This window comes from Heloderma suspectum, chromosome 2 (genome assembly GCF_057233095.1).
Source record: "Heloderma suspectum isolate Gila_16-S chromosome 2, 16-S_ref, whole genome shotgun sequence".
Taxonomy (NCBI): domain Eukaryota; kingdom Metazoa; phylum Chordata; class Lepidosauria; order Squamata; family Helodermatidae; genus Heloderma; species Heloderma suspectum.
The window spans coordinates 331,451,368-331,475,774 of NC_139459.1; the positions used below are offsets into that span (position 1 = coordinate 331,451,368).

The window sequence follows — 24,407 nt, forward strand, 5'->3', positions numbered from 1 at the left end:
TCAACCTGTATGCAGAACACATCATGCGACGTGCTGGGCTTGATGAAGCAAAGGCTGGAGTTAAAATCGCTGGAAGAAACATGAACAATCTCCGATATGCAGATGATACCACTTTGATGGCTGAAAGCGAGGAGGAGCTGCGGAACCTCATGACGAAGGTGAAAGAAGAAAGTGCAAAAGCTGGGTTGTAGTTAAACCCAAAAAAACCCCCAAGATTATGGCAACCAGCTGGATTGATAACTGGCAAACAGAGGGAGAAAACGTGGAGGCAGTGACAGACTTTGTCTTTCTAGGTGCAAAAATTACTGCAGACGCTGACTGCAGCCAGGAAATCAGAAGACGTTTACTTCTTGGGAGGACAACAATGACAAATCTTGATAAAATAGTGAAGAGCAGAGACATCACACTAACAACAAAGGTCTGCATAGTTCAAGCAATGGTATTCCCCATGGAAACCTATGACTGCAAGAGCTGGACCATAAGGAAGGCTGAGCGAAGGAAGATAGATGCTTTTGAACTGTGGTGCTGGAGGAAAATTCTGAGAGTGCCTTGGACTGCAAGAAGATCCAACCAGTCCATACTCCAGGAAATAAAGCCAGACTGCTCACTTGAGGGAATGATATTAAAGGCAAAACTGAAGTACTTTGGCCACATCATGAGAAGACAGGATACCCTGGGGAAGATGCTGCTGCTAGGGAAAGTGGAAGGCCAAAGGAAGAGGGGCCGACCAAGGGCAAGATGGATGGATGATATTCTGGAGGTGACGGACTCGAACTTGGGGGAGCTGGGGGTGGCGACGGCTGACAGGAAGCTCTGGCGTGGGCTGGTCCATGAAGTCACGAAGAGTCAGAAGCGACTGACTGAATAAACAATAACAAAAGCAATTATGTAGTTGCCATGATCCTTTCTGATCACTGACATACAGTCATTGGCCCGGTTTTCACGATCACCGCAGCTGAAACAAGCCACTGTGGCTTGTTTAAGCCATGCCACGTCCTGTCCTGTCCCAGGAGCCATTTGCCTAATGACCCACCCAGGCACATTTTTTTGTTGCTTCCCCCTCAAACAAGCCATGCCGCCTGGGTTCGGGCAACATGGCAAGCTGGGCCTGGTCAGATCACTAGGCAAATGGTGCCCAGCATTGTTTGAGCTGTGGTGATCATGCAAACTGGATCATTCTCTGCTCCCGTGGGAAGTTGGAAGTGCTGTTGCTCCTTAATAGGAATGCATGAGAGTCATTTCAGTTGGTTTATGACCAGAATTTACCCCATTCACACATCTCAAACCCAAACATGAGCGTAACCTGTGGTCAAATCTTGCACATTCCTAAGCATGCGATGCTTTTCTCGGGAGGGGCATGCGTTCAAAAAATGCATACATTGGAAAAATATGCATGAAAAATGCGTACTTTTTCAAACGTACACACAAACACACTTTAATCAATGGAAGAAGGTTGTGTACTTTTGGATGTGCACCCAGGTATGTACCGAAGTATTCACCCAAGTACTTCACAATTTTCACACAAAAAGAGGGGGGCGGGGATTGCAGTATGATATGGACATGAGTTCAGTGGAGGCTAGTGCCTCCGATGTCAGTGGGCCGGTGAATCCAATCCAGATTTCACTCAGAACTCTAAAGGAGCTATCCAAGATGCAAAGTACAGTTCTGACTGGTTCTGACTGAAACCTGGAGAGGGTTGGAGCCACCAGCCACCACTGCACAAGTTGATCTCAGAGAACCTTGATGAGCTCATGTTTTCCTAATTTCCACATCCCTACCCTCTAATTGTTCTCCCACTTGCACAGGAGTTGCACTCACTTCACTATTTGTGAAGTGGGTGGCCTCAGTGTAGTCATTTAAGGTAATGCAATATGTCATGGCCCACCTTCAGCACTGCAGTGGGCCTTGTAATTTATAGCTACAGTTTGATCAGGAGTAGTCCAGAAGGGTCTGAGCCTTTCACTGAGGCCCCTGACCAAACATCTGTTCAGCCCTCCAGCATTGACGCTTCACCCTGAGTGACCCTTCTGCAAACCCCACTCCACTTCCGTCAGGTTCTTATGGAGAGTTTCCTGCCTCTCTCCTTGCTAAGGCCAGACCAGCAGGTGGACAGGGAGTTGGGTGACTCCTTGCAGCTCTGATCTGAGAACACTAACAGAGATAAACTCACACTGATTCTGACATTCCACAGGCTGAATAGGCCCAGACCCTTCCAGACTACTTCTGATCAAATTCTAGCTATAAACGGCAAGGCCCACTGCAATGCTGCAGCTGGGCTCTGACACAATGGCAGGTGAGGATACTGAGGGTCTTGTCCGGTTTTAAGTGAAAAAAAAAATAGAATAATATGAAGATACTGTAATTACACAGAATGCACAGAGCCCCTTCTAATTGACTTTGACATTCATTGTACAACCGCCAGTCACCTTTTGCTTCGAACACACAACTTGTGTCAGAGTCAGTTTTCCAGATGGTAAAGGCTACTGTGAAAAGACATGCTTGTTAACTTGCTTTGCTTATTGCTGAACTGGCGGCTTCTGTGAAGAAAGAAAATATTTACATCAACCTCAACTTGAAACATCATGCCTTTGGGTTCAGTCTTCACTGTTTATTAAGAATCCAGTAGACATTATTGAATGATGGGCAATAGAGTTATTGCCATCATTAGCCTTTGTGCAATCAACACACATGCCACAAACCAAGAGCTTCCAGGCAAGGGAAGAATGAGGTCGTGTAGCCAGAGGCTGTTTATGTCATTCAAACATATGCCCTGGTCATGGTGGATGGGGATGATGGGAGTTGTAGCCCAAATCTGGAGGACATCAGGTTGGGGAAGGCTGCTTTAGCCCAACCTATGGCTCAGGTGGAGTAACAAGAAATTTAAACATAGAAACACAGGAATCTGCCTTATATTGAGTCAGACCATGGATCCATCTATCCCAGTATTGCTGACACTGACTGGCAGCAGCTCTCCAGGGTTTCAGGCAGGATTCTTTCCTAGCCCTGCCTGGAAATGTCAGGGATTGAGCTGAGACCTTCTGCATGCAAAGTATGTGCTCTACAGAGCATGTGGAGCTATGGCTCCAGGGAAATTATAGAGGGGAATTTGTGCATGCATGCCTCTGTCGTCTTGTAAATACAGCTTGCATTCTGCGTAGATCTTTTTCTGGAAAATCTTCCCAACCCCAATGCAACATTTGTGGAAATGTATGATGGGATTACTCCCATTCATGTCCATTCTGTGTCATGTATAGCTTGTCCCCTTTTCAGATTTATATTCCCATTTGCCACTAAGAATCTCCTCTCCCACAGTCCAGAGTTGGTTCAGGTATGGAAAGGGTGAACTCCCACGTACCTACATTCCATCTCATGGGTGGGTTGACCTGTCTCCATGTAGTGCTGGCCTCCATTATGAGGTGATCTCACATTGCCAGTTTCAAATGAGAGGTGCATAAAATGATCAGTTTTCCTACCAATCAGGATGTTTTTCATTGCATGAGTTTCAAATGTCAGCCTTCAAGCTGCCCCTCCTGCTTTCTTCTGCCGTGCTCATGTCATACATGTGCTGAGAAGCAATAGCCAGTTGCAATTTTCCAGAACACATATGCCTAGTAAAAGTCAGATGGCATTTCCCTTCAATGAGCTATTTTTGCTGTAGAATAATTGAAACATTTCAAGTAGCCTTGAGTACCTGAATCATTGTACTAAACAATTCAGATATGAAGCTGTTGGCATTTATTCCTTAGTTACCTTTAAAACATACCTTTTGTCAGATCAACCACAAAATGGCATCTCGTGTGAATTTATCTGTCAATTCTGAGTCCCAGGTATCCACTTCCAGAAGCTTTTTGACACAGCCAGACGGCTCTGGTTACCAGTTAATGAATCGTGACCTGGGATTGGCTTCATTATACCAGCCTTTGTGGATTGATCGCTTTTACTTTCATTACCTCCCCCCCCCCCGCATAAATGCATTTAGAGCCTTTATGGCGGCCCCCTTCCTGTGGAACTCCCTGCCTTTGGAGGTCAGGCAGGTGCAAACATTGTGTCTTTTCTGGCACCTCCTGAAGACATTGTTTTGAGAGGCCTTCCTTGAACGACCAGCCACTGCTTATTAAATTCAGCCTTATTGGAACTTGTCTTTTAAAAAATGTTTTAACTGTTTTAGCATGGTGTTTTATTCTTTTATCTTTGCTGTTCACCGCTCCAAAATCTTTTGACGTGGAGCAGTATATAAATATTGTAAATAAATAGATAAATAAATAAATAAAGTTAATGACTATATCCTTCTAAAAACATAGGAACCAACGTATGTATTTTCCAAGTTATCTTAACTACAACTGTCACTGTATAACCATCAACAAATGGGTTGTATGTGATTGGGGGCTCGTACTAGACAACTACTCCAAATGGGCCATACTTTCCATTCATCCTTACTGTCTTGCACAGCACCCCTTCCCCCCAAAGTCCTATTGTTTGGCTCCTGCACTTTTAGACCAGAAGAGCTTCAGCTATTGGGTGGTATAGAAATGAAATAAAAAAATAAAAAAAATTCCCAGCTGCCATTTTCCTCTTCCTACACATCTGTATTTTACCACACACACACAAATCTTTAAAAAAGACAAACGACAAAAAAGATTGCATTCTGCAAGCAGAGGGCAGTATCCAGTGCTGCCTGTCTGTGTGCAGGGCTCACCACCACAGTCATTCTGCTTATGGCCAGCACCACTGATTTAATTGCATAAGCGGCACCCACCGCTTTCTCAGTGGAGATTTATCACTTCCAGGGGCAAACTGCCAAATGAGCAGAAACTCTCATTTCTGGAACGGGGCAGGTTGGTGGAGGTCCTTTACACGAGCTCTGCCAGCCTGTCCTGTTCCAGAAATAAGTGTTTCCACTCGTTTCAGTTGCCCCCGGAAGTGCAAAAGCTCTGTTCCACAAGCGGTGGGCACCACTCATAGAGCAGAAGCAGTGGGGCTGGCCCCACATGAGCGGGGTGGTCACCACTGAATTCTGCCCATAATCTGTTGTTTCAAATATGAACATTACTCTGTCTAGATTACTTAATCTGATGTGGAATTTGTTTTCTTGGCATAGAATTTGGATTGCAGGGGCACAGGGTGTACACAATCCTGAGAATTAAAAAGGGGTGGCTTATAAAATCAATCAAGTGCAGATGTTATGTTGTATTGTTACTTCCTAGATTTGTGAATCTTTTCTCTTGGGCTCTTCTTCGTTTATTATTCTTCCCAGTAAATCTATTCAAGTTGCACAATCCTAATTCTACTGCAGTAGAGTGCTAGACTTGAGCCAGCCTCCTACATAAAGAACTGCAGAGGACATTGATATATAGCATTGATTTCATCCCACTTGTTTCAGCAAAGGAGCAATTCCATTGGCTTGCTTTGATGCAATTTGTAAACATATTACTGAAGGTAACTAAGTGAGAAATGTGGTGCTGTTGGGCATTTCGAAATCTTGGTTGAAGGTACTTTCCAGGAATGATGATCTCTTAGAACAAGTTTATGTCTACCTGTACAGTCAGCTGATGTGTAGTGAAGCACCTAGATGTAAATCTAATTAAAATTTAGAGGAGATATAAGCACACATTCTTAACTTGAGAGCACTAACATGACCTCAGCTTGCTTTGAGTGTGTGTGTGTGTGTGTGTGTGTGTGTGATATAAACAACCTTATTCTCTAGATTCAGGCAGATTTTTGTACATGTGATACTTGCCCCATTTTCTGACTTTCCAAGGGAGCAACCAGCAGTCAGGTGCCTGAACTGCAATACATCAGAGGTGACCTGTGGGCCAGTCTGCTGTTCTAGGGATGTTTGTCCCCATTCCTCTACACACTTGCAGCCATGAAAGAGCCACTTCTCCATGGTGCGATTCCACGTCAGGTGTTTGTAAAGTGTTTGTAAAGGCCCATGCAGTTGGCTTCACCCATGTTATTGCTTCATTGACACATACTTAGGGGTGGCCTGGGATTTTATTGCTAGGGAAAGGAGCAATGAATTTGCCATGTAGAAGCATTGGTTGAAGAGGTGAGGTGGGGAAGAAACTGTATAGCTGTTTCAGGAATAGAAGAGGATGTGGTTGATGGTTCCATGAACAACGATGGGACAGACCATGAGGCAAAGCCTCATGGATCAGACTTAAGCAGGAGAGCATACCTAGCAGGATCACAAGACAGACAGAATTGTCATCAAGCAACAGCCAGGGAGTTAACTAGAGCAAGAAGCAGGCCCCCTCTTCAGTGGCACAAGGCTATAGGATTGCAGAACGTCAGGCCTGGGGGCCAAGTTTGGCCCACCTGGGGTCTCAATCCAGTCCTCCAGGTTTCCCCAGATGGCCACTCCTTCTTCCCCTGGCCCCACCTTCTTTCCTGTGACCACCAATCATTTGGGGGTTTCCCAGCTTTTGTGCATTTTTCCCCATTCCGAAAGGTTGAATTGCCTCTCATAAGGCTTAGTTCCTGGCAGTAAAAGCTCTAAGCCACAATATGCTGTTAGGTTTTGCATTTATGCTGCCGTTTGTTGTTTGTTAGGATTCTTTGCTGCGGTTGCTGTTTTTATTATCGTAGCAGTGTTTATCATGTGAGTTTTGTGGTTGTGCTGTTTATATTGTTTTATTGCCATATCGGTTTTTATTATGTGACTCTTATTGTTGTATGCCGCCTTGGAAGGGCTCCTGCCCTGAAAGGTGCCCAAAAATCTTTTAAATAAACACAATTTATTTAAGTTTTAAATACGTTTATTTACATTTTTATTAGCTTGGAAAAAAGGAGGGTAAGGTGAGACATGATAGAGGTGTACAAAATGGTGTGGAGAATATGGATAGGGAGGCATTTTTCTCCCACTCTCATAATTCTAGAACTTGGGGTCATCCTATGAAGCTGAATGGTGGGAGATTCGGGACAGATAAAAGGAAGTACTTCTTCACACAGCACAGAGTTAAACTATGGAACTCGCTACCACATGATGTCATGATGACCACCAATTTGGATGGCTTTAAAAGGGGGGTGGACAAATTCCTGGAGGAAAAGGCTATCAGTAACTACTAGTCTTGATGGCTATGTGCTACCTCCAGGACCAGAGGCAGTATGCCTAACACCAGTTGCTGGGGAACATGGGCTGGAGGGTGCTGTTGCACTCATGTCCTGCCTGTGGTTTCCTGCAAGCAGCTGTGTGAACAGAATGCTGGGCTAGATGGATCCTTGTTCTGAGCCAGCAGGGCTCTGCTTATGTTCTTAAAATTCAAATGGTGGCATTTGGGGTATTTTGATCCTGCTCCTTTGCCTTTGACTCCACCCCATTTTGCCTTTGGTCCCACCCACCGCTGGACTGTAGCCCCCAAGCACTTCTCTGAAATGGGATTTGGCCCTCTGGCTGAAAGAGCTTCTGCATGCTGGCTAAAGGAATACGTGAGTGCACTACTTTGGCAAAGCTGTAACCTTGACATCTAAGAGAAAAGAGGGTCACTGTTGCTAAGTCAGAGGTAATGTAGCAGAGAGTGTTCAAGCAGACAAGTGATACAGAACAGATCCCTCTGTGAGGGTGCCCACTTGGTAGCAACCACAAAGAGTGTCTTTAATTTGCTTCTTTCTTTGCCCATCAGAGTGAATGCAAATACGTACTCATCTTGTAGGTAGGCTTACAGCAAACAGGAAGCTGTTGCCAGTCAGCTGTTATTGTAGCACTGCAAAAGCTAAATGGAATATGAAAGCAATTTAATTTCCTCTTAAGAATTGACTTCCTCTCTTAACAACACTGGTAGCTATTGAAAGAGGGGGTGGGAGAGATCAATAAGCTACTGCTGTTTTGCAGTCAGCAAAATAATTACATTAAAGTGTGGTAGAGGAAGCTTTATTTGATGCTGTTGCATACTGAATGAGAGAAGCGTGTGTTTTTTAACCCCCCACATTGCTAAAGTGGCATATACTTTTAGGGGGAAAACCACAATACTAAAAACAGGAGAATCCCAAGGCTGATTTCGCACAATGTGTTCGGAGGTACTTAATGCATGAGCTAAAGTCTCCAGCAATGTTAGTGAACATCATTCACTTTCAGCGCGGCTCAACCAGTCTCCTATTAAATGGATCCACAAGGGAAAATTCTTCTGAGTTGAGCTGGTTGTAATTGAAAAGCAGGTGGATTTTTTTCTGGAACATAAACTCCACAGTGAAGTTTTAAATGAAAATATAAAAATTAAAATGTTGTTTACATGCAAACCCAATTTGGTACAAACCACAGGGCATATGCAGGTATATTGCATACAAAACCACTAGCATGCATAGTACTGTGTTTTGCCATTTTCCTCTCAAGATTTTTAACCTCAATTGCAGTTTTTCCTCCTTTCATTTCTCTATTCCTCTAGCCCAAGGGGTGCAGCTAGGTAATTTTACACCTTGGGCTTAATGATCTTATGGAGGTGGTGGGGGTGGGGGGCTTTAGACAGTTGTGTGTATTACTTCTGCCTGTGAAGCACACAACAGCTGTTGAACTGCCCAGAGAGCTTTGGCTCCTGGGTGGTATAGAAATGTAATAAATACAATGCAAACAAACAAACAAACATTTATCTTCTTCACCGGTAAAGGCTGGTGGCTCCGATTTTGGCAGGGGTGTGAATCCATTCTGGGTTTCAAGCAGAACCAGCCAGAACGCTGAAGTTCTCTACTGGGGGGGTGGGGGTAGGATTCAGTGCCTTCGATAGCTTCTATAGAATTCTGGCTGGTTTAGACTAAAACTCGGAATGGAGGCACAGCCCCACCGAAATTGGAGCCACCGGCTTCCATCGCATAACACAATCATGACTAGAGGAATAAAATGTATTTTCCTCATGCTGCCCTGGTGCCTTCCTCACCTGACACTATCTGGGTGGCTATTTAGGGGCCCACTGAGCTGCGGCCCCTGGACTTTGGTCCCAAGGTCCAACCAGAACAGCTCCACTGTCCACTGCTCTCTCTGCCAGGACATTACCATCCCATCACCACCTTCAAAGGATTGCCATGTATTACGTAAAGCAATTTCACAAAAGGTGGGAAATATCCCAAAGCCTTGGAGTGTGATTCTGCTGTCCATGTATAGAAGCCAGACGGAGAAGCTCTGCACGCAGTGGCTAAACACAAAGTGAGGAATGAGTGGTGGTGGGCAAGGAGGAAAGTGCATGCTTACTCCACTCATGCTTCCTCTCTCCCCGTTTCCTCCCCTTGCTTGCCATTCAGCTGCAGTGACCTGACCAGGAGGGCTGCCCACATACCTGAAAGCCCACTGTTGAATAGCAAGGGCGGGAGGCTGAATGAGCTCAGCTCCTCCCCTCCCCCCTGCCCCCCGCTCACTGGGTGTCCTGTTCCTTGGGATCACGTTTGACCCAGACCAACACTCATAGAACTTACTACTGCTCCTGGCAGGAATCTCCTGCATATATGGGGCCTCAGTTACTGGATGTCCCAAGAAGAGGAACGGAAGACCTTGCTGTGTGATGGCCTGGGGCCACTTCCCATATGATTCTATGACTTCCGCGTACCCAACAGGACAGGAGTTTCTGTATCTTGTTTTTCACTGCAGCAGGGAGTGGGGGCTGAGAAGGGTTATGCTGCTCAACATTTCTTGTTGTTACAACTGTATAATATACTGTCTATCAATTGATGAAATTAGACTTTGTGCCATGATAAGGGCATTCAAATTATTAGAGTTTACCTTGCAGTGACTGAGAATTATTGATTTAATTACCTAGTATTTCCCAAGCCAGCAGTTACTATATCCAGTAATTATTCTTGGTTTGTCATTTAGTACAAATCAAGTACTGTGCTCTGATGATACATTCTTCTCTAGTCACTTTTTATTATGACAAGAGTTAACTAACAAAGAGTCCCCAAACAAGACCAAAAATACTAAATCATAAAAAAATAATTACATCATGATGAAAATTACAGAAGCATGTGATCAAGTGAATATCGCTAGAAAATGGTCTTCCTGTCAATCCATTGCAGATCACTTACTGATGTCAATACATGAAAACGTTAATAGATGAGCACTGTTCAGATGTTACTCTGTATGCCAAGTTCGATGCCGGAGCATGGTTACTGAGCACACTCAAGCCCCTGACGCGTGTTTGTCATAATGTCTGAAAGAGTCTGTGCATGTTCAAACTATACATGTAGGTTCTACACATGCAATTTGGAACGCTTTAATAGGGAGGGTTCCTTGTTACGCACACCAAGCCCAAGTATATAAAATTTGTACATGTGTAGGCTCTTTCATATGTTATGCTGGATGTGCATGTATATACACACCCCTACTTAATGTGCATTGCATAGGAAAGAAGAAAATCCCAATAAAACCCCTATTTCCTGACGTAATAGATGAATGTGCTTAGATGGAGGAGTGAGATCCTAGTTTCAGAAGGAATGCAAATTATGCAGTGAGTGTTAGAGAATATACACAAATATAGCTAATTTGTATCATTTTATATATTACAGAATCTGATTTATTTTTCTCTGTGGTAAAAAATATTTTGTTGACCCTGAGTGGGGGCAGCTGATGTAATTGGGCAAGATCTCACTCCCTCATGTAAACACATTTATCTATTGTAAGGAAATAGGAGTTTTATTGGGATATTCATTTTCCTATGCAATGCACCGTGTGTGTGTGTGTGTGTGTGTGTGTGTGTGTGTCCCTTCGTCTGTGCTTGCAGCGCTGATCATAAAAATCTGATCAGAATTCAGCATCCTGAACAATCTCCAATTTTATTTCTTGGAAAAGTTCTGTCTCTTAAGATCCATTTTAAAATACATTTTAAAATACAATGCTTCTCAAACTCTCAGCAGGCAGACAGGGACAAACCAGATCTTCCTATGTTCAAGAGTGCGGGGCTCCACAGCAATTCATATTTTTTTTACCTTTCTCTTATGACTGGGAGAAGGAATACAAATTATGCAGTGGTAGAGAATACATGCAAAAACATGGTAAATTTGCATACCTATTTTTTTTACATATTACAGAATCTGATTTATTTCCCCTTTCAGTAAAGACTATTTTGTTGACCCTGAGTTTAAAAAAAACAAAAATAAATCTGTTGCTGATCTTAATGGTATACTTACCTGGTTATACATTTTTACTGTTTTTCAGATAAGTAAACAGCAGCTCCAAACTGTCAAGGATCGCTTCCAAGCCTTCCTCAATGGAGAAACACAGATTGTAGCAGACGAAGCTTTCATGAATGCTGTCCAGAGTTATTATGAGGTAAGAAAACAAGAGCAGCAATTCAAAGGCTTTGGAGGGTGGAAGCTCTCTGAAGTACCAGTCTGAGGCAAAGCAAAGTCGATCTGGTTGCACTGATTGGCAAAGAGTGTATCATTCAGTTCTTTCAGGATGTAATCCTAAGAACATTGATTAGAAAGTACATCCCACTGAATGCAGTGGGACTTAATGACTAAGAAAAAATGCATAGGATTGGAGTATAAGGTCAGTTGCCAGTGTTTTCCTCTGTGGGCCACCTACCATTAGAGATGGAACATTGGAAGCTGCTTTATAGTGACCTGGTTCACACATAATGGCAACCCAGAGATGAGATGAGTATGGGTTGTTGAATCCTGGTTGTCATTATGTGTGAATCTAGAACTATGGGTTAACTATGGTTTGTTAACCATGAACAATCCAAGAAGAGAATCCATGAGTCAGACAATTGGTCCATCTAACTTAGTGCTATCTACAGTACATTGACTGTGGTGAGATTTGCCTAGGGATGTCGGAGAATTTATCCACAAATCTCCGGGAGGCCAAATGTCAACGCATTCGGCCCCCCGAAATTGGTGGAGAAACGGTCTGCCACCCCCCGCCACCCCCCCGGGATGGGACTTACCTTCGGCGAATGTCCCTGGCGGCGGCGGCTCAGTCCCTTTGGCGGCGGTTCGGCAGTGGCGGCGGCCGGTCTTCCGACTGGCTGCCGCCGCCGCCATTTCCAAGTTTTAAAAAAACAACAACAACAAACGTGATAGGCTACGTAAAGATTTACGTAGCCTATCACGGCTAGATTTTCAAAAAACACCGTGATAGGCTACATAAATGTTTACGTAGCCTATCACGGCTGACTTTGGGGGGGGGGGAAATTGCATACGCAAATGGCAGCGCCCATGGGTGTTGCCATTTGCATTCCTTATTTTGGCACAGGTAGTCTACGTAAATATTTACGTAGACTACAGCGAAAATAAGGGCAACGCCATTTGCGGACACGCTTTTTTTTTTTTTCAAAGTCAGCCGTGATAGGCTACATAAATATTTACGTAGCCTATCACGGCTGACTGCAGGCCAGGGACGCAAACAGCGCAGCTACGGCCACCACCATTTGCGTCCCGGCAGGAGAAGAACTTTCGTGGCCGGAGAGGCGGGGCGCTCCCCCCCAGCCAGAATTTCGGTAGGGAGGGATGGGGCACCTCCCCCCCACCCAGAATTTCGGGGGGAGGGACAGAGCGCCTCCCCCCCCACCATGAAGCAAGCTTCGGGATCAGGTAAGTGACTTTCATCCATCCCTAGATTTGCCGAGATGATCAGAAACAAGTTTGGGAACATGATGCTGATGATCTAGGCCCTCCCCTAGGACTCACTGAGAGAAACCGTGGGCTTCTTCACACTGAGCTTTTATCCTGCGATTGAGATTGCTCCTTCATGGAAGTTTGCAGGCTCTTTACATGACGCTGTGATCATTCAAGGCGTCTCCTGCACTAAATGCCCTTTGTTCCATTTTTAAATAGATCGCAGATAATGAGCTATCAAATTCCCTGTTGTGTTCCATTTCAGTTTTCCTCCGTAAAAGTGGCAAGAAGAGGAGCGAGATTAATGAAAGACTCAGATAAGGGCAGAAAACAAAACACGTGAAACAGGGAGTCATTGTGATCCTGCATTTAAAATGGAAGCAGAAAGCCCCATTTTAAATGCAGGATTTTAGGCTGGTGTAGAGATGCCCTGTGTTTACAGGAAACTCTAGGACTTTGTAGTTTGACAGACAGGGTGACACACTTCTCTCTAAGTAATATGCTCTCTCAAGTACTACACAGCTCAGAGAGTTTCTTTCTTCCTGTGGTATGTCCAGTGCAGAGGCAGGAGATGCCATTAGTGCAAGGCAGCAGGAAGGATGAACAAGTATCATAACAATCGGGGACACTGAGGTCCCAAGGCATAGAGAGAAAGTGCTGCCTGTAGGATTTGTCGGTCCTGGAATATCTGTCAGTAAAACAGGTAGGTCTCTCATCTCCAGAGTTCATAGAACTGTTATTAGATCCCCAGGGACAGGGAGCAGTGTCTAAATGGCATTTGTTGCCACTCTGTAAATATACATACAGGCCTGGAATCACACCTGGCATGGTGGGGCAAATGTGGAAGCCCATGCACCTGGAGGGCATATTGTGGCTGATGCCGGCATCCTTTTAAAAAATGAAAACTTTTTTAGTGGCCAGTGATGTGAAGAGAAGTGCCATGGCAGGTGGCTGCAGCTGCCACCAGGTATTTTATCTCTAGTGCCTCTGGGGCCCTCCTCCTATGTATGCCACATATATTCTGGGGAAATGGAGATGCTGGCTGCTGCAGGTGCTTCATCCAGTGCTTCTCTTCTCAGTGCTGGGCTGAGCCTGCTGCCCATTCCCACAGCTGCCCTCTAGCGCCTGTCCTAGGATGGACAGGTGTCCTACTTTACAGAGGACAGTCCTCTGTTTTGGCAACTTGGCAGTCCTCTGTTTGAAGAGGTGTTCAGGCTAAGTCTGGTTTAAAGTCAAAGAACCATAAGAAAGGAGAACAGGGCAGGGGCCTTGACAGGGGCCAGCAACTGTTAACATCTAGACAGCACACTGAGCAGGTCACCTGGCCACAGTCTTCCCCATGATGGTGAGATGCACTGTACTTTTATTTAAATTAAAATTATTATTTCTAAATTTGCACCTATTCGTATAAACTGTACATAGGCAAATGTTATGCAAATTGGTGTCTTCTTTTTTGGTGATGACCACCCTGTACTGTCCTGACCAACCACCTCCTGGTAAGATTACTTGGGGGTGGGCACCAGGGTGGTGTGAGTGTGCTGCAGGGCACCTTGCTTAGAGCCCCCTCAAACCTGGTACCTGTATGCATACATGCCACAATTCCATGTCTGGCTATAAATACAAATCAAGCGGCCAGAAATGAAAGGAGTTTAAACAAAGGGAGCTTAAAAAACAAAACTAAAGGACATGAATAAATCCTCCAACTTTCAAAACAAAACAGGGGGCGGGGAGGTGGTCCATGTTTAGGGTGTCCACTTACACACTGCCAAAATAAGGACATGGATTACAAAAAAAGAAGACATAAGAGGACACTGATTTGCAGAAATGCATATTTATTTCATAAATTTGCATCTTTACACATAAATGCTAATTTATATGTATAGATGAAAATTTAGAAATAATTATTATAGTTTAAAGAGAAATATAGTACATCTCACCATACTGTGCAAGATTGTGACCAGGGAGCCTGTGTGTCTTGCTCAGTCTGCCGTCCAGGAGCTGTTGATGGGCAACTTCAAGGCCCAGCTGTTCCTTCTGATGGCTTTTTATGGTTCTTTATCAGACCTGAACTGGAGAGCCCTTCAGACAGAGGACACCTTCAAAATAGAAGACAGTCCTCTGGCAGCCCTTCCAGTAGAGGGCTGTCCTCTAAAAAGAGGATACATGGCCACCCTTTGACATGTTTTAAATTTGCAATAGGCTCAGAGAAGTGATGCTTGGGGGCTGATCATAGCTGCACACATGTAAGGAGAGGGAACATGCCAAAATCTGTCACCTCCCCATCTGTAAGCCCCTGAAAATAATCTCCCCCGTGGCATAGTGGTATTAAGATACCTTTCCCCGAATGTGGCATGCACACAGCAGATTTATGTACTGCATGTCAACAAAGTAGGGAATAGCTACGCTTAAGTGGGAGTGGGGGGTGGGGCAGAATAGCTCAAACAACCATTCAAGTCAAAGATTACAGACTTTATTTTTAACACAGAGAGATGTTAGAAAGGAGGAAAATGGCTTGATCTACCAACCCCCTAGCACATGAACCAGTATACTCATTCTAACAGGCCTAACATAGAGATGAAGAAAGACAGTGATGGAGGAAATTAATGTTTGCTAAATCAGGAGTGAAAAGAGGCACTATGGAAATGGCAAGGCAGGCGTTTGGGAAACTATCTGCCAGGGAAGCTTGGGTACTGGTGAAAATGGTGGGCCAAAGGGGCCATAATGGATAGATCTAGAATAAGAAAGGAAAAGAAACAGAGCTAGAGCTGAATAATTACCATGTTCTAGAGCAAGGGGAATACAGAGGGCCTCATTTCCTGTTGGTCACAGATAGATGGAAAAATACTGCGGGCATAAGCTCCCTCAGGTCCCCTAGCTTTTGATTATGAAGTTAGAACTTTAAAAATAGGACTTCTCCTTAAAACCTGACTACTCCAAATAACAAATATGGAGAAAGGCAAGAAGGAAAGGAAGCACGCCAAAACATTACCCCCAAACTAAACATTACGCCCAAACTATCTAAAAGATTAGCCCAGAACTAAAGAGCATGACTAGGGAAAGGTTGTGGAGCTCTTAGATTGTTTTCCAAGAATTCACCATGGCATGTTCATTGTGGAAGCTGATGCGATTGCAAAAGTTTATTAAGAGGTCAGTTTTTTTCAGTGTGACCCCTTCATGGTCTAGTAACACAGTTATTGATTAGGATTCCAATTTACAGAACTCAGTAGCATGTGCTGTCAGGGTGCTTAATCTAAAACCATTATCCTTTATAGATTTTTCCAAATGGTTACTTTACTTAATTTTAAAAATGCTTTCTTTTATGTAGCTCTTAGGTAACTGCTAATGGTAATCTGTTAATGGAACTGCCATCAATCATGTTCATTGGAGAGGAGAAAGGGCTCTTACATTTCAATTTGATAAATAAAAGAGATAGCACAGTATATTCTAGTGGCAAAGAATATGAACTGAGAAGTGCCCAGTAGAAATTTCACATCATCAGTTATCTCAGAAGTGGGATCAACATTTAGACAAGCCGTTATTCTCTCAGTCTCAACTTCCTATATGTATTATAGATATAGATGTAGATACAGATATATGGTTATTAGGGTTACTGAGAAAATGTATACTTGAAAAGTGCTATGTAAATGTTTCTTCTTCTTCTTCTTCTTCTTCTTCTTCTTCTTCTTCTTCTTCTTCATCTTCTTCTACCACACACACATATTGTAGTTTATAAAATGCTTCTCTGTATTAAAAATACTCAGAGTAATGTACAAATAATAACTCAACCAACAGTAAAATACATTAGAATAAAACTTTCATTCCTGAACAAACTAAATGCAAAATGAAGTCATCAGTATCTATGAACCTCTGCCATGAGTCCCAGAAAAAGCCCTCACAGAAAGCCATGTTTTCACAAGATGGCAGAAAGAATTCAGTGAAGTAGCTTGGTGGGCTCCCTGAGCTGGGAGGTCCAAAATTTGGTGCCATCACCCCATTACAACTTATTATGAACCTGAGAGTTCCCCAGCCAATAACTGGCGAGGGGGACCAGCTTTGTATGCAGAATGTTTCGGGTTCAGTCTTTGCCCACCTCCTGTTAAAAGGATCAGGTAACAGGGAATGTGAAAGGCCTCTGCTTGAAGCTGTAGAGAGCTGCTGGCAGTCAGGTGGCCAAATAGTCTGACCTGATACCGGGCAGCTTTCTATGTTCCTAATTATTTATTTATTATTTTATTTATTTATTTATTTTTATTTCATTTCTATACCGCCCAATAGCCGAAGCTCTCTAATGGTTGCCATGGTTAATTCTTCACATTTGGAAGAATGAATTCTCAATAGTTAATTCTCAAAACACAAAGTCTTGGCTTCCAGTGAAACATGATAGCTTAGATGGGCTTAAAAGGGGATTAGACCAGGGGTATTGAACCTCTTTCAGCCAGAAGGTCAAATTCCATTTCGGAGAAGCTTTTGGGGGCTGCATTTCAGTGGTGGGTGGGGCCGAAGGCAAAAGTGACAGGGCCAAAGGCAAAAGAGGCAGGGCCAAAAATACCAGTTTACTGTAGCTTAAAGCTCATACTGCCAGTAACTCAGCCTTAAGAAATACATTTAGAATGGGGGGGGGGGGAACTGCACAAAAGATGGGAGACTACCAAATGTTTGGAGGTCTGGGGAAAACAGGTGGGGCCAGGGAAAGGAAATGTGGCTATCTGGGGAACCCTGGAAGGCCAGATTAGGACCCCAGGAGGGCCAGATTGGGACCCTGAGGTTTTACATATCTGGATTAGTTAAACTCATGAAAGTTAGCTCTTTCAGTGACGCTGTCCATTATGCCTATATAGAAACTCTATGTTCAGAGGCAGTGAACCTCTGAAAACCATTTGCTGCTGAGAAGGGTTACTGCCTTCAGGCCATTCTTGGAAGCTTCCAAGAGACATCTGGTTGGCCATTGTAGGAAATGGGATGCTGGCTGGATCTTTGACCTAATCCAGTAGAGCTTTTTTAAGCTCTTATTCTTTCGTGACATGTTATTTGCTGACAAAAGGCTCATGCTACTTAATCTGGAATAGTTTTCAATGTGACAACTCCAGAGAATGACTTTGGAAGATTATGGCACATATGCAAACCACAGAAATAGTAGCTAAGACATCCTCTCGGTAAGTTTATATTGGCTCAGAGGGCTTGTTTTATCAAGTGACAAATTATTAGGAAGGTAATAAAAAGACTAATGTGGAACTGGGGAAGTACACATCCTACAATACACAGTCATTAAATTATTTTGTGTCTTTTTCTCATTTCAGAGGTCATAAATTTTAATTTACGGAACGCTGTTTTCCAATTAGGCAATATCTTTGTTGAAAGAATCAATATTTTGGCAGTTAATTGGGTTTAGCAAAGAAACCGTCAGTGCACTAATTAATTGGTGGGACCAATCATCACGGCATTCATAACTGTTTACACGTTGTCAAATAGTTCACTTGACATCACTGTATATTGGTTGAGTTCATATCATTTGAAATAAGGTGGGCGGGGGGAGACCATGTTTTAATATACAACACCCGTATGCATTAACTCTTGCACGTATATTTTATGTGAAAGCACAACTGCCTTTTATATGACAGGGAGGTAACTCTGCAGATTCATATTTGCCTAGAACTAGAATTTCTGCTGATATGGCAAACCTACAGAGAGTAAATGTCTGCTTCTATAATGCCATTTATGAACATATGAAGGTGCCTCGTACTGAGTTAGATCTATTGATCCATCTACTTCAGTACTCTCTACTCTGATTGGGAGGGCCTCTCCAGAGCCTCAAGCAGAGATCTCTCCCAGCATGGCTTCCTGAGGGTCTAAGCAATGGAGGCAGGTGACTCCAGGTCTGGAGGGGCTGTGATTCTATTCAGGGTTTTAGTTACCACTAGCCAAAACTCGAATGGTACTGAAAGGTGCTATTCAAGGTGCTGAGCCCGATCCCTAAAATGGCTTCAGAACTTTGGATAGCACCTTTAAGCACCTTGAAAGCACTGTTAAGAGTTTTGGCTGGTGGTAACTTTTATGACCCTTCCAGGACTGGAGTCACCAGCCAGCACTGGTTTTAAGTAGCAGCAGCCTGAACCAATCAGATACTGCCTTGGGGGGGGGGCTTTGCCAATAAGGGCACAGGAGCAACATAAAGACTGCCTTGTGCTCTCACTGTCCATACACCCATCCCCCAACGGTAGCTTCTGATTGGTTCAGACTCCAAATGTAAGTAATTTTTTTTCCTTTTAAAATGGGACACTGTGGGGCCTATAGGCTCTGCCAGGGCACTGCCTTTTGCCTGGGTGGGGAAGGAGGAGGATGGCAGCAGCTGCAGCATGTTCCGGGGCAGGGATGGGCCCTTCTGAGCCTCTGGGCCTTGGCAGCTGCCTGCCCAAGGTGACCGCTGGTGCTGGATGTGGCCACAGAGTGATTGCTCTTCATAGCTGGGTCCCCAAGTGCAGCCTTCATTTCTCTAAAAAGTATTTTCACATGGCCAGCATTTGGCACTGGATCGTCCTAAATGGAAGCTTCTTTCTGAATATTTTTGTGCCATTAATGCTAATACCGCCCAGAGAGCTTCGGCTATTGGGAGGTATAGAAATGAAATACATAAATAAATAATAAAGAAGAGGCCAGTTGGAGACTGGATGGTTGTTTTTTTTTCTTACCCTGAATCCTGTATTCACCTGTAGTCTTGCTTGCTTCCCCTCTTTCTCGTAAAATTCTACAATTTAGATGCTCTGAGTTCATTTATGTCACCCCTGCCTCCCAGGAGTCTTCTTCTAAGGAGGAATTTGGCTTACCCGAGCTCGAGGCCTCTTCTTTCCAGAGGCAGCATCTCAGGAGGGTGTCTGATGTACAGCTGAAGAGGCAGGTCTGGAATATCTGGTGGGGCCTCCCCCCTGCACCTCCTCCTTCCCAAACAGATTGGATTCTGAGCCAGACATGGAGAGACCACACAGTTCTTGTGAATAACAACGTATGAAGTGCAGAGAGCAGTCCCAGCCCCTCAGGAGAAGCATCAGGCTGCAATCATAGAATCGCAGGGTTGGAAGGGGCCTATAAGACCATTGAGTCCAACCCCCTGCTCAGTGCAGGAATCCAAGATGGAGCATCCAGGAACCTGGCTCTGTGAAGGCCTTCTTTATATAGCCTGTTCTGCCGGAAAGCTTGCTAATGAGTTGCTGTTGGGAGTTGGGTGTGTCCAGGCTAAGGCCTATATAAAAGACAGCAAGGCCCATCAAGCCGGCATTGGAAACAATGTCTTTATCTGTGGTCAGTATCCCTGCGTGCTTCGTGTATCTTGAACTCCTGACCTGAACTGGATCTTGTGAATAACTTCGAACTGATTCTGACTTCGCCTCTGCATCTCCGTTGCTTGGATTCCTTGAACTGCCTAACAAGCTGCTTCTCAGCCATGCACCTTATCACTCTTCCTTACTACCAGTAACACTGAAGCGTCTCTGCTGGCAGGACTCCCAGTTAGAGGAAGTCATGTGTTCTGAAAACACACCCTGATAGAGGACCCTGTCTTTCAAACAGGACAATTTATAGAGGAGTTCACTTCCAGCACTTTAAGTCCACAAACTTGAATATCCAAAGAAAATAGCTTTTGTTATTCAACAACCAAGCCTTAGGACCAAGCACATAATGTTAACCCATGGTATGGGTTGTTGAATTCTGGGTTGTTATGATATACGAACCTAGTTGTATTAACAAACCATGGTCTCGCCCCTTCCAGAAATGCACATTTTCACATGTGTCAGCATTTGCACCGGAAGTGTGGTATCCTGGCCACGTGCCTTGGCCGGCGGGGCTGACCATACACACATGGCCCCTATTGGATACTCCCAAGCAGCCTGGAGATTGAGAAAACAACTCATGGTTTGTTTGATCATCTGCCAGACAAACCCTTTGTAGGGCAACAAACCATGAGGTAACCATGGATTAAATAAACAATGGGTTAGCATTATGTAAAGACCAGGTCTATATTTGGGACTGACTTTTCTTATTTAAAAAAGGGAAAATCTAGCTGGATGTTTGTCCTGTAAACCCTACATGTAAACTTCTGTTCCTGTTATGACATTTCACTGTTTAGTAAATAATTCCTGGCACGTTCAGATGTAAGATCAGTTACTGCTTCTGACTGCATAGTACAGCCAGGAGGAATAACCTAACAGAAACCTGCCTAATCCCTCACAATATTCAGATCAGGTTAGAATAAGCTTTGTGTCATCAAGTTTCTGAACTTTCAGACTGCATGTCTCATGTACTCCATAGCTATGACAGCTAGAAATGTAGGCTAGATCCATATGTTACCAGATCAGTAAACACTGTTTGGCTGTGGCTGGATCATAGGCTGTTCTAGAAAAGAAGGATCAAATCATACAAGATGGGCTAATGCTGGCACAGGTGGTAGCCACATGATCCTGGCAACCTCATGCTATTTCATCCCTCATATCTTACTATGTGTGGGATGCAGACATGAATAAGCAGCAGCTACAGCCAGAGAGCTTTGGCTATGGGGCAGTATAGAAATGTAATAAATAATAAATAATAATAACAATAACAATATTGTTCCAGTAACATATGGATTAGCCCGTGGAGCTGGTTCAGATACTTTCTCCACATTGTGTAGGTGTTCGATACAGTCAGACTTGGGAGTTTGGGGCTTGCACACACCCCACCCACATCCCACACATAGAATTTCACATGAGCCTCAAATCTTTTGCCCTGCCCATGTGATCCATCCATCCAGTGGAGGCTGGTAGCTCCAATTTTGGTGGGGCTATAAATCCATTCTGGGTTTCAGTCAGAACCAGCCAGAATTCTAAAGGGGCTATCCAAGGTGCTGAAACCTACCCTCAAATAGGTTTTGAGGACATAGTTCCCCTATCCCAGGGTAGTGGGCTCTCCCACACTGGAGGCATTCAAGATGAGGCTGGACAGCCACCTGACTTGGATTCCTGCACTGAGCAGGGGGTTGGACTCGATGGTCTTGTAGGCTCCTTCCAACCCTACTATTCTATGATTCTATGATTCCTACACACACACATACACACACACTTTTTTTGTGGGACATAAATCATGCACGCAAAATGTGCCCATGCATGTGCTGCATCATGAATGATGTTCTGGTCTACATGCTGGAGGTCTAGAAACTGGTCCTTAGATAAGTGGTAACAGTTGTTGCCATCCTGTTCAGGTTTCCTATGGGGTTTAAGATTAAAAACGTATACCAAGAATAGCTGTCACATTAAGTAGAGACATCTACTTACTATGCAATGGTTGCAGCCAGTTGATTTGTCTATCTACCGACTCTCCAAGGTATCAAGCAGAATTCTGTTCCAGTCCTGCTACCTGATATGGTTTTAACAGGGAGATTCCAGTGACTAAACTGGGGTCTTCTGCATGCAAAGCCGGTGTTCAGTCTCTGAGCCCTGGCCCTTCCCTAATTAGGAAGATTTGTGGTACAGCGGCAAAAATGGTCAGAACCACATCAGGGTCCATTGTACGCTAACAGCTTGCTGTCTGGTGCAGCCTCATGTGCTGCCTGCATGTGGTTGTGTTTCAAGCAACCATTTGCACAGCTTGCCAAGTGGTGCTCTTAACTAAGGATGTATGAGAAGTTCGTTTCAGTTCATTTTTGATCAGGATTTACCCAGTTCGCACTTTCTGGACCAAGCATAAACTCGGATGCAATCTGCGGTCAAAGTCGTACATTCCCGAGCTTGCAGTGTCATTTGCGGACCCAGTGGAATGCATTCAACAGCATGTATACATGTGAAAAATGTGTATGAAACAAATGTACACTTTTGGAAAATGCACAAATACGCTTTAACCGAGGGGAGAAGAATTCATACATTTCAAAGATGCGCACAATCGATACACACCCTTAGGGAAAATACATACAAAAATATGCATGGATTTTCATGTGAAAAGAGAAAAACAAAGCTCGCAACCTGATATGACCTGGAGTCAGAGCCAGCGTCGAATTGGCATTCGGAGAACTTCGGCGAGCTCAAGTTGTGCTGATTCGCACATCCCTACTCTTAACACACTTTCATTCTTGTCTGTTCCTATTGCAAGGCTCGTCGAGCTGGCTGCAGTTGTTTTTTCAGTGTGCGTATGGTGCCGGTTGTAGGCTTTGAAGGGCCCTCGGGCAAGACATTCTGAGGGGGGCCCTCCCTCAGTGCGTCCGCCTTCTCGCTGCCGTTGCCACGGGCTGCTGTTGCTCCTCCTCCTTCTCGTCATGGCTACTGCTTGCTTGACAGGGGGAGAGCTGGTGAGCAAGCAGGCAGAGGCGCCTGTTGCTCCTCCTTTTCACATTGTCTGGGCCAGAGCGAGAGGCTGGTGAAGAAGCAGGTTGTGACGATTAAGAGGAGCGAGTCCAGGGGGCTCTTGTCATCGGGCCCCTGTGGGGACGTGGGGCCTTGCCAGGTGCCCAGCCTTCTTGCTCATGATGACTATGACTCCCTGTTCTCACTATTATATGACTGTGAGCTGATCCTAATACACTGGGTATTGTGCTAGGTACAGCAGCTCTGGGGGAGTATGTGTACAATATACACACACACACATAGATCAACACAGTCAGCTGCAGTCTGGACACTTCTTAGGGGCATGGCTGTGGGACTGTCATGATGGGCACCTGCATTCCAGCATTTATTTATTTATTTATTTAAAACATTTGTATCCCGCCCTATATCATTAAGATCTCAGGGCAGCGTACAGATAAAATCAATTAAAACAGTATAAAACAATAAATAATTTAAACAGCTAAAGACATATTAAACCATTAAACAAGCTAATACTAATTAAAACCTAAAACAATAAAACACTTAAGACAGTGTGCTACTTTAGGGAATGCATTTAGCCTTTGGTAAAAAGCCGTTTTTACTTTGTGCCGAAATGAAACTAACATACGTGCCAATTGGGCCTCCAAGGAGAGGGCGTTCCACAACCGGGGTGCCACAGCAGAGAAGGCCCTCTCCCACGTCCAACTGTAGTGTATGTCAGCGGTCCCCAACCTTTTTTGCACCAGGGACCGGTCTCGTGGAAGACAATTTTTCCACAGACTGGGGGGGTGTTGGTTTTGCTGGCGGACTTCCGGCCACTGGGACACAAATGGTGTCTGCGTAGCGGACCCCATTTGCATCCCTGTTCTTTGCAGTAATAGGTTACGTAAAGATTTATGTAGCCTATTACTTGAAGAACAGGGACGCAAATGGCGTCTGCTACAAGGACGCCATTTGAGTCCCAGCGGCTGGACATCCACCAGCGGCCGGAGCCGGCTGGCAGCTCTGTAGACTTGCCATGGAGTGGAGCCGGCTGGGGCTGGTGAGGATTCCGGGGGGAGGGACGGATCGCCTCCCCCCCTGCGGACCCAAGGTAAGGGGGTTTCGCACACCCCTATGCAGCCCGGTTCCTAACAGGCCACAGACTGGTACTGGTCCACGGCCTGGGGGTTGGGGACCCCTGGTGTATGTCTTACACTGGTGGGATGCAGAGCAGGACCCCTCCAACAGATCTCAGTCCTTAGGCAGGCATATATAGGGAGAGGTGCTCCCTCAAATATCAAGGTCTCAAGCCTCTTATGGCTTTAAATGTCATCACCAAAACCTTGAATGCCGACCAGACCCTGCTCAGACCACTTTCAGTTCTTTCAGAAATGCTCTCCAGCTTCTGTTTTAGTGGTCAAAAAGCATGGGGGATGCCATGCTTTTCAGAGAAGGGGATTGGAACTCACGTCTTCATTCTGCAAGGCTATGGGTGAGAATTCTCGTACTTCCTACTGTACTCTTGAAATCTGTTATTTCAAAGAGTGAAGCGGCTGGGCCAAAGCCGAAAGG

At 44.6% G+C, this 24,407-nt stretch overlaps 1 protein-coding gene across 2 annotated transcripts in view; it reads left to right on the forward strand.

Moving 5' to 3' along the window:
• The window catches only part of CADPS (calcium dependent secretion activator), a 517,790-nt gene that overhangs the window by 81,297 nt on the left and 412,086 nt on the right, over positions 1-24,407 (forward strand). For both annotated transcript variants that reach the window (XM_084840490.1, XM_084840489.1), the window contains exon 2: positions 11,135-11,248. In XM_084840490.1, the coding sequence (XP_084696616.1) occupies positions 11,135-11,248 (114 nt within the window). The remainder of the gene's footprint in view (positions 1-11,134; positions 11,249-24,407) is intronic.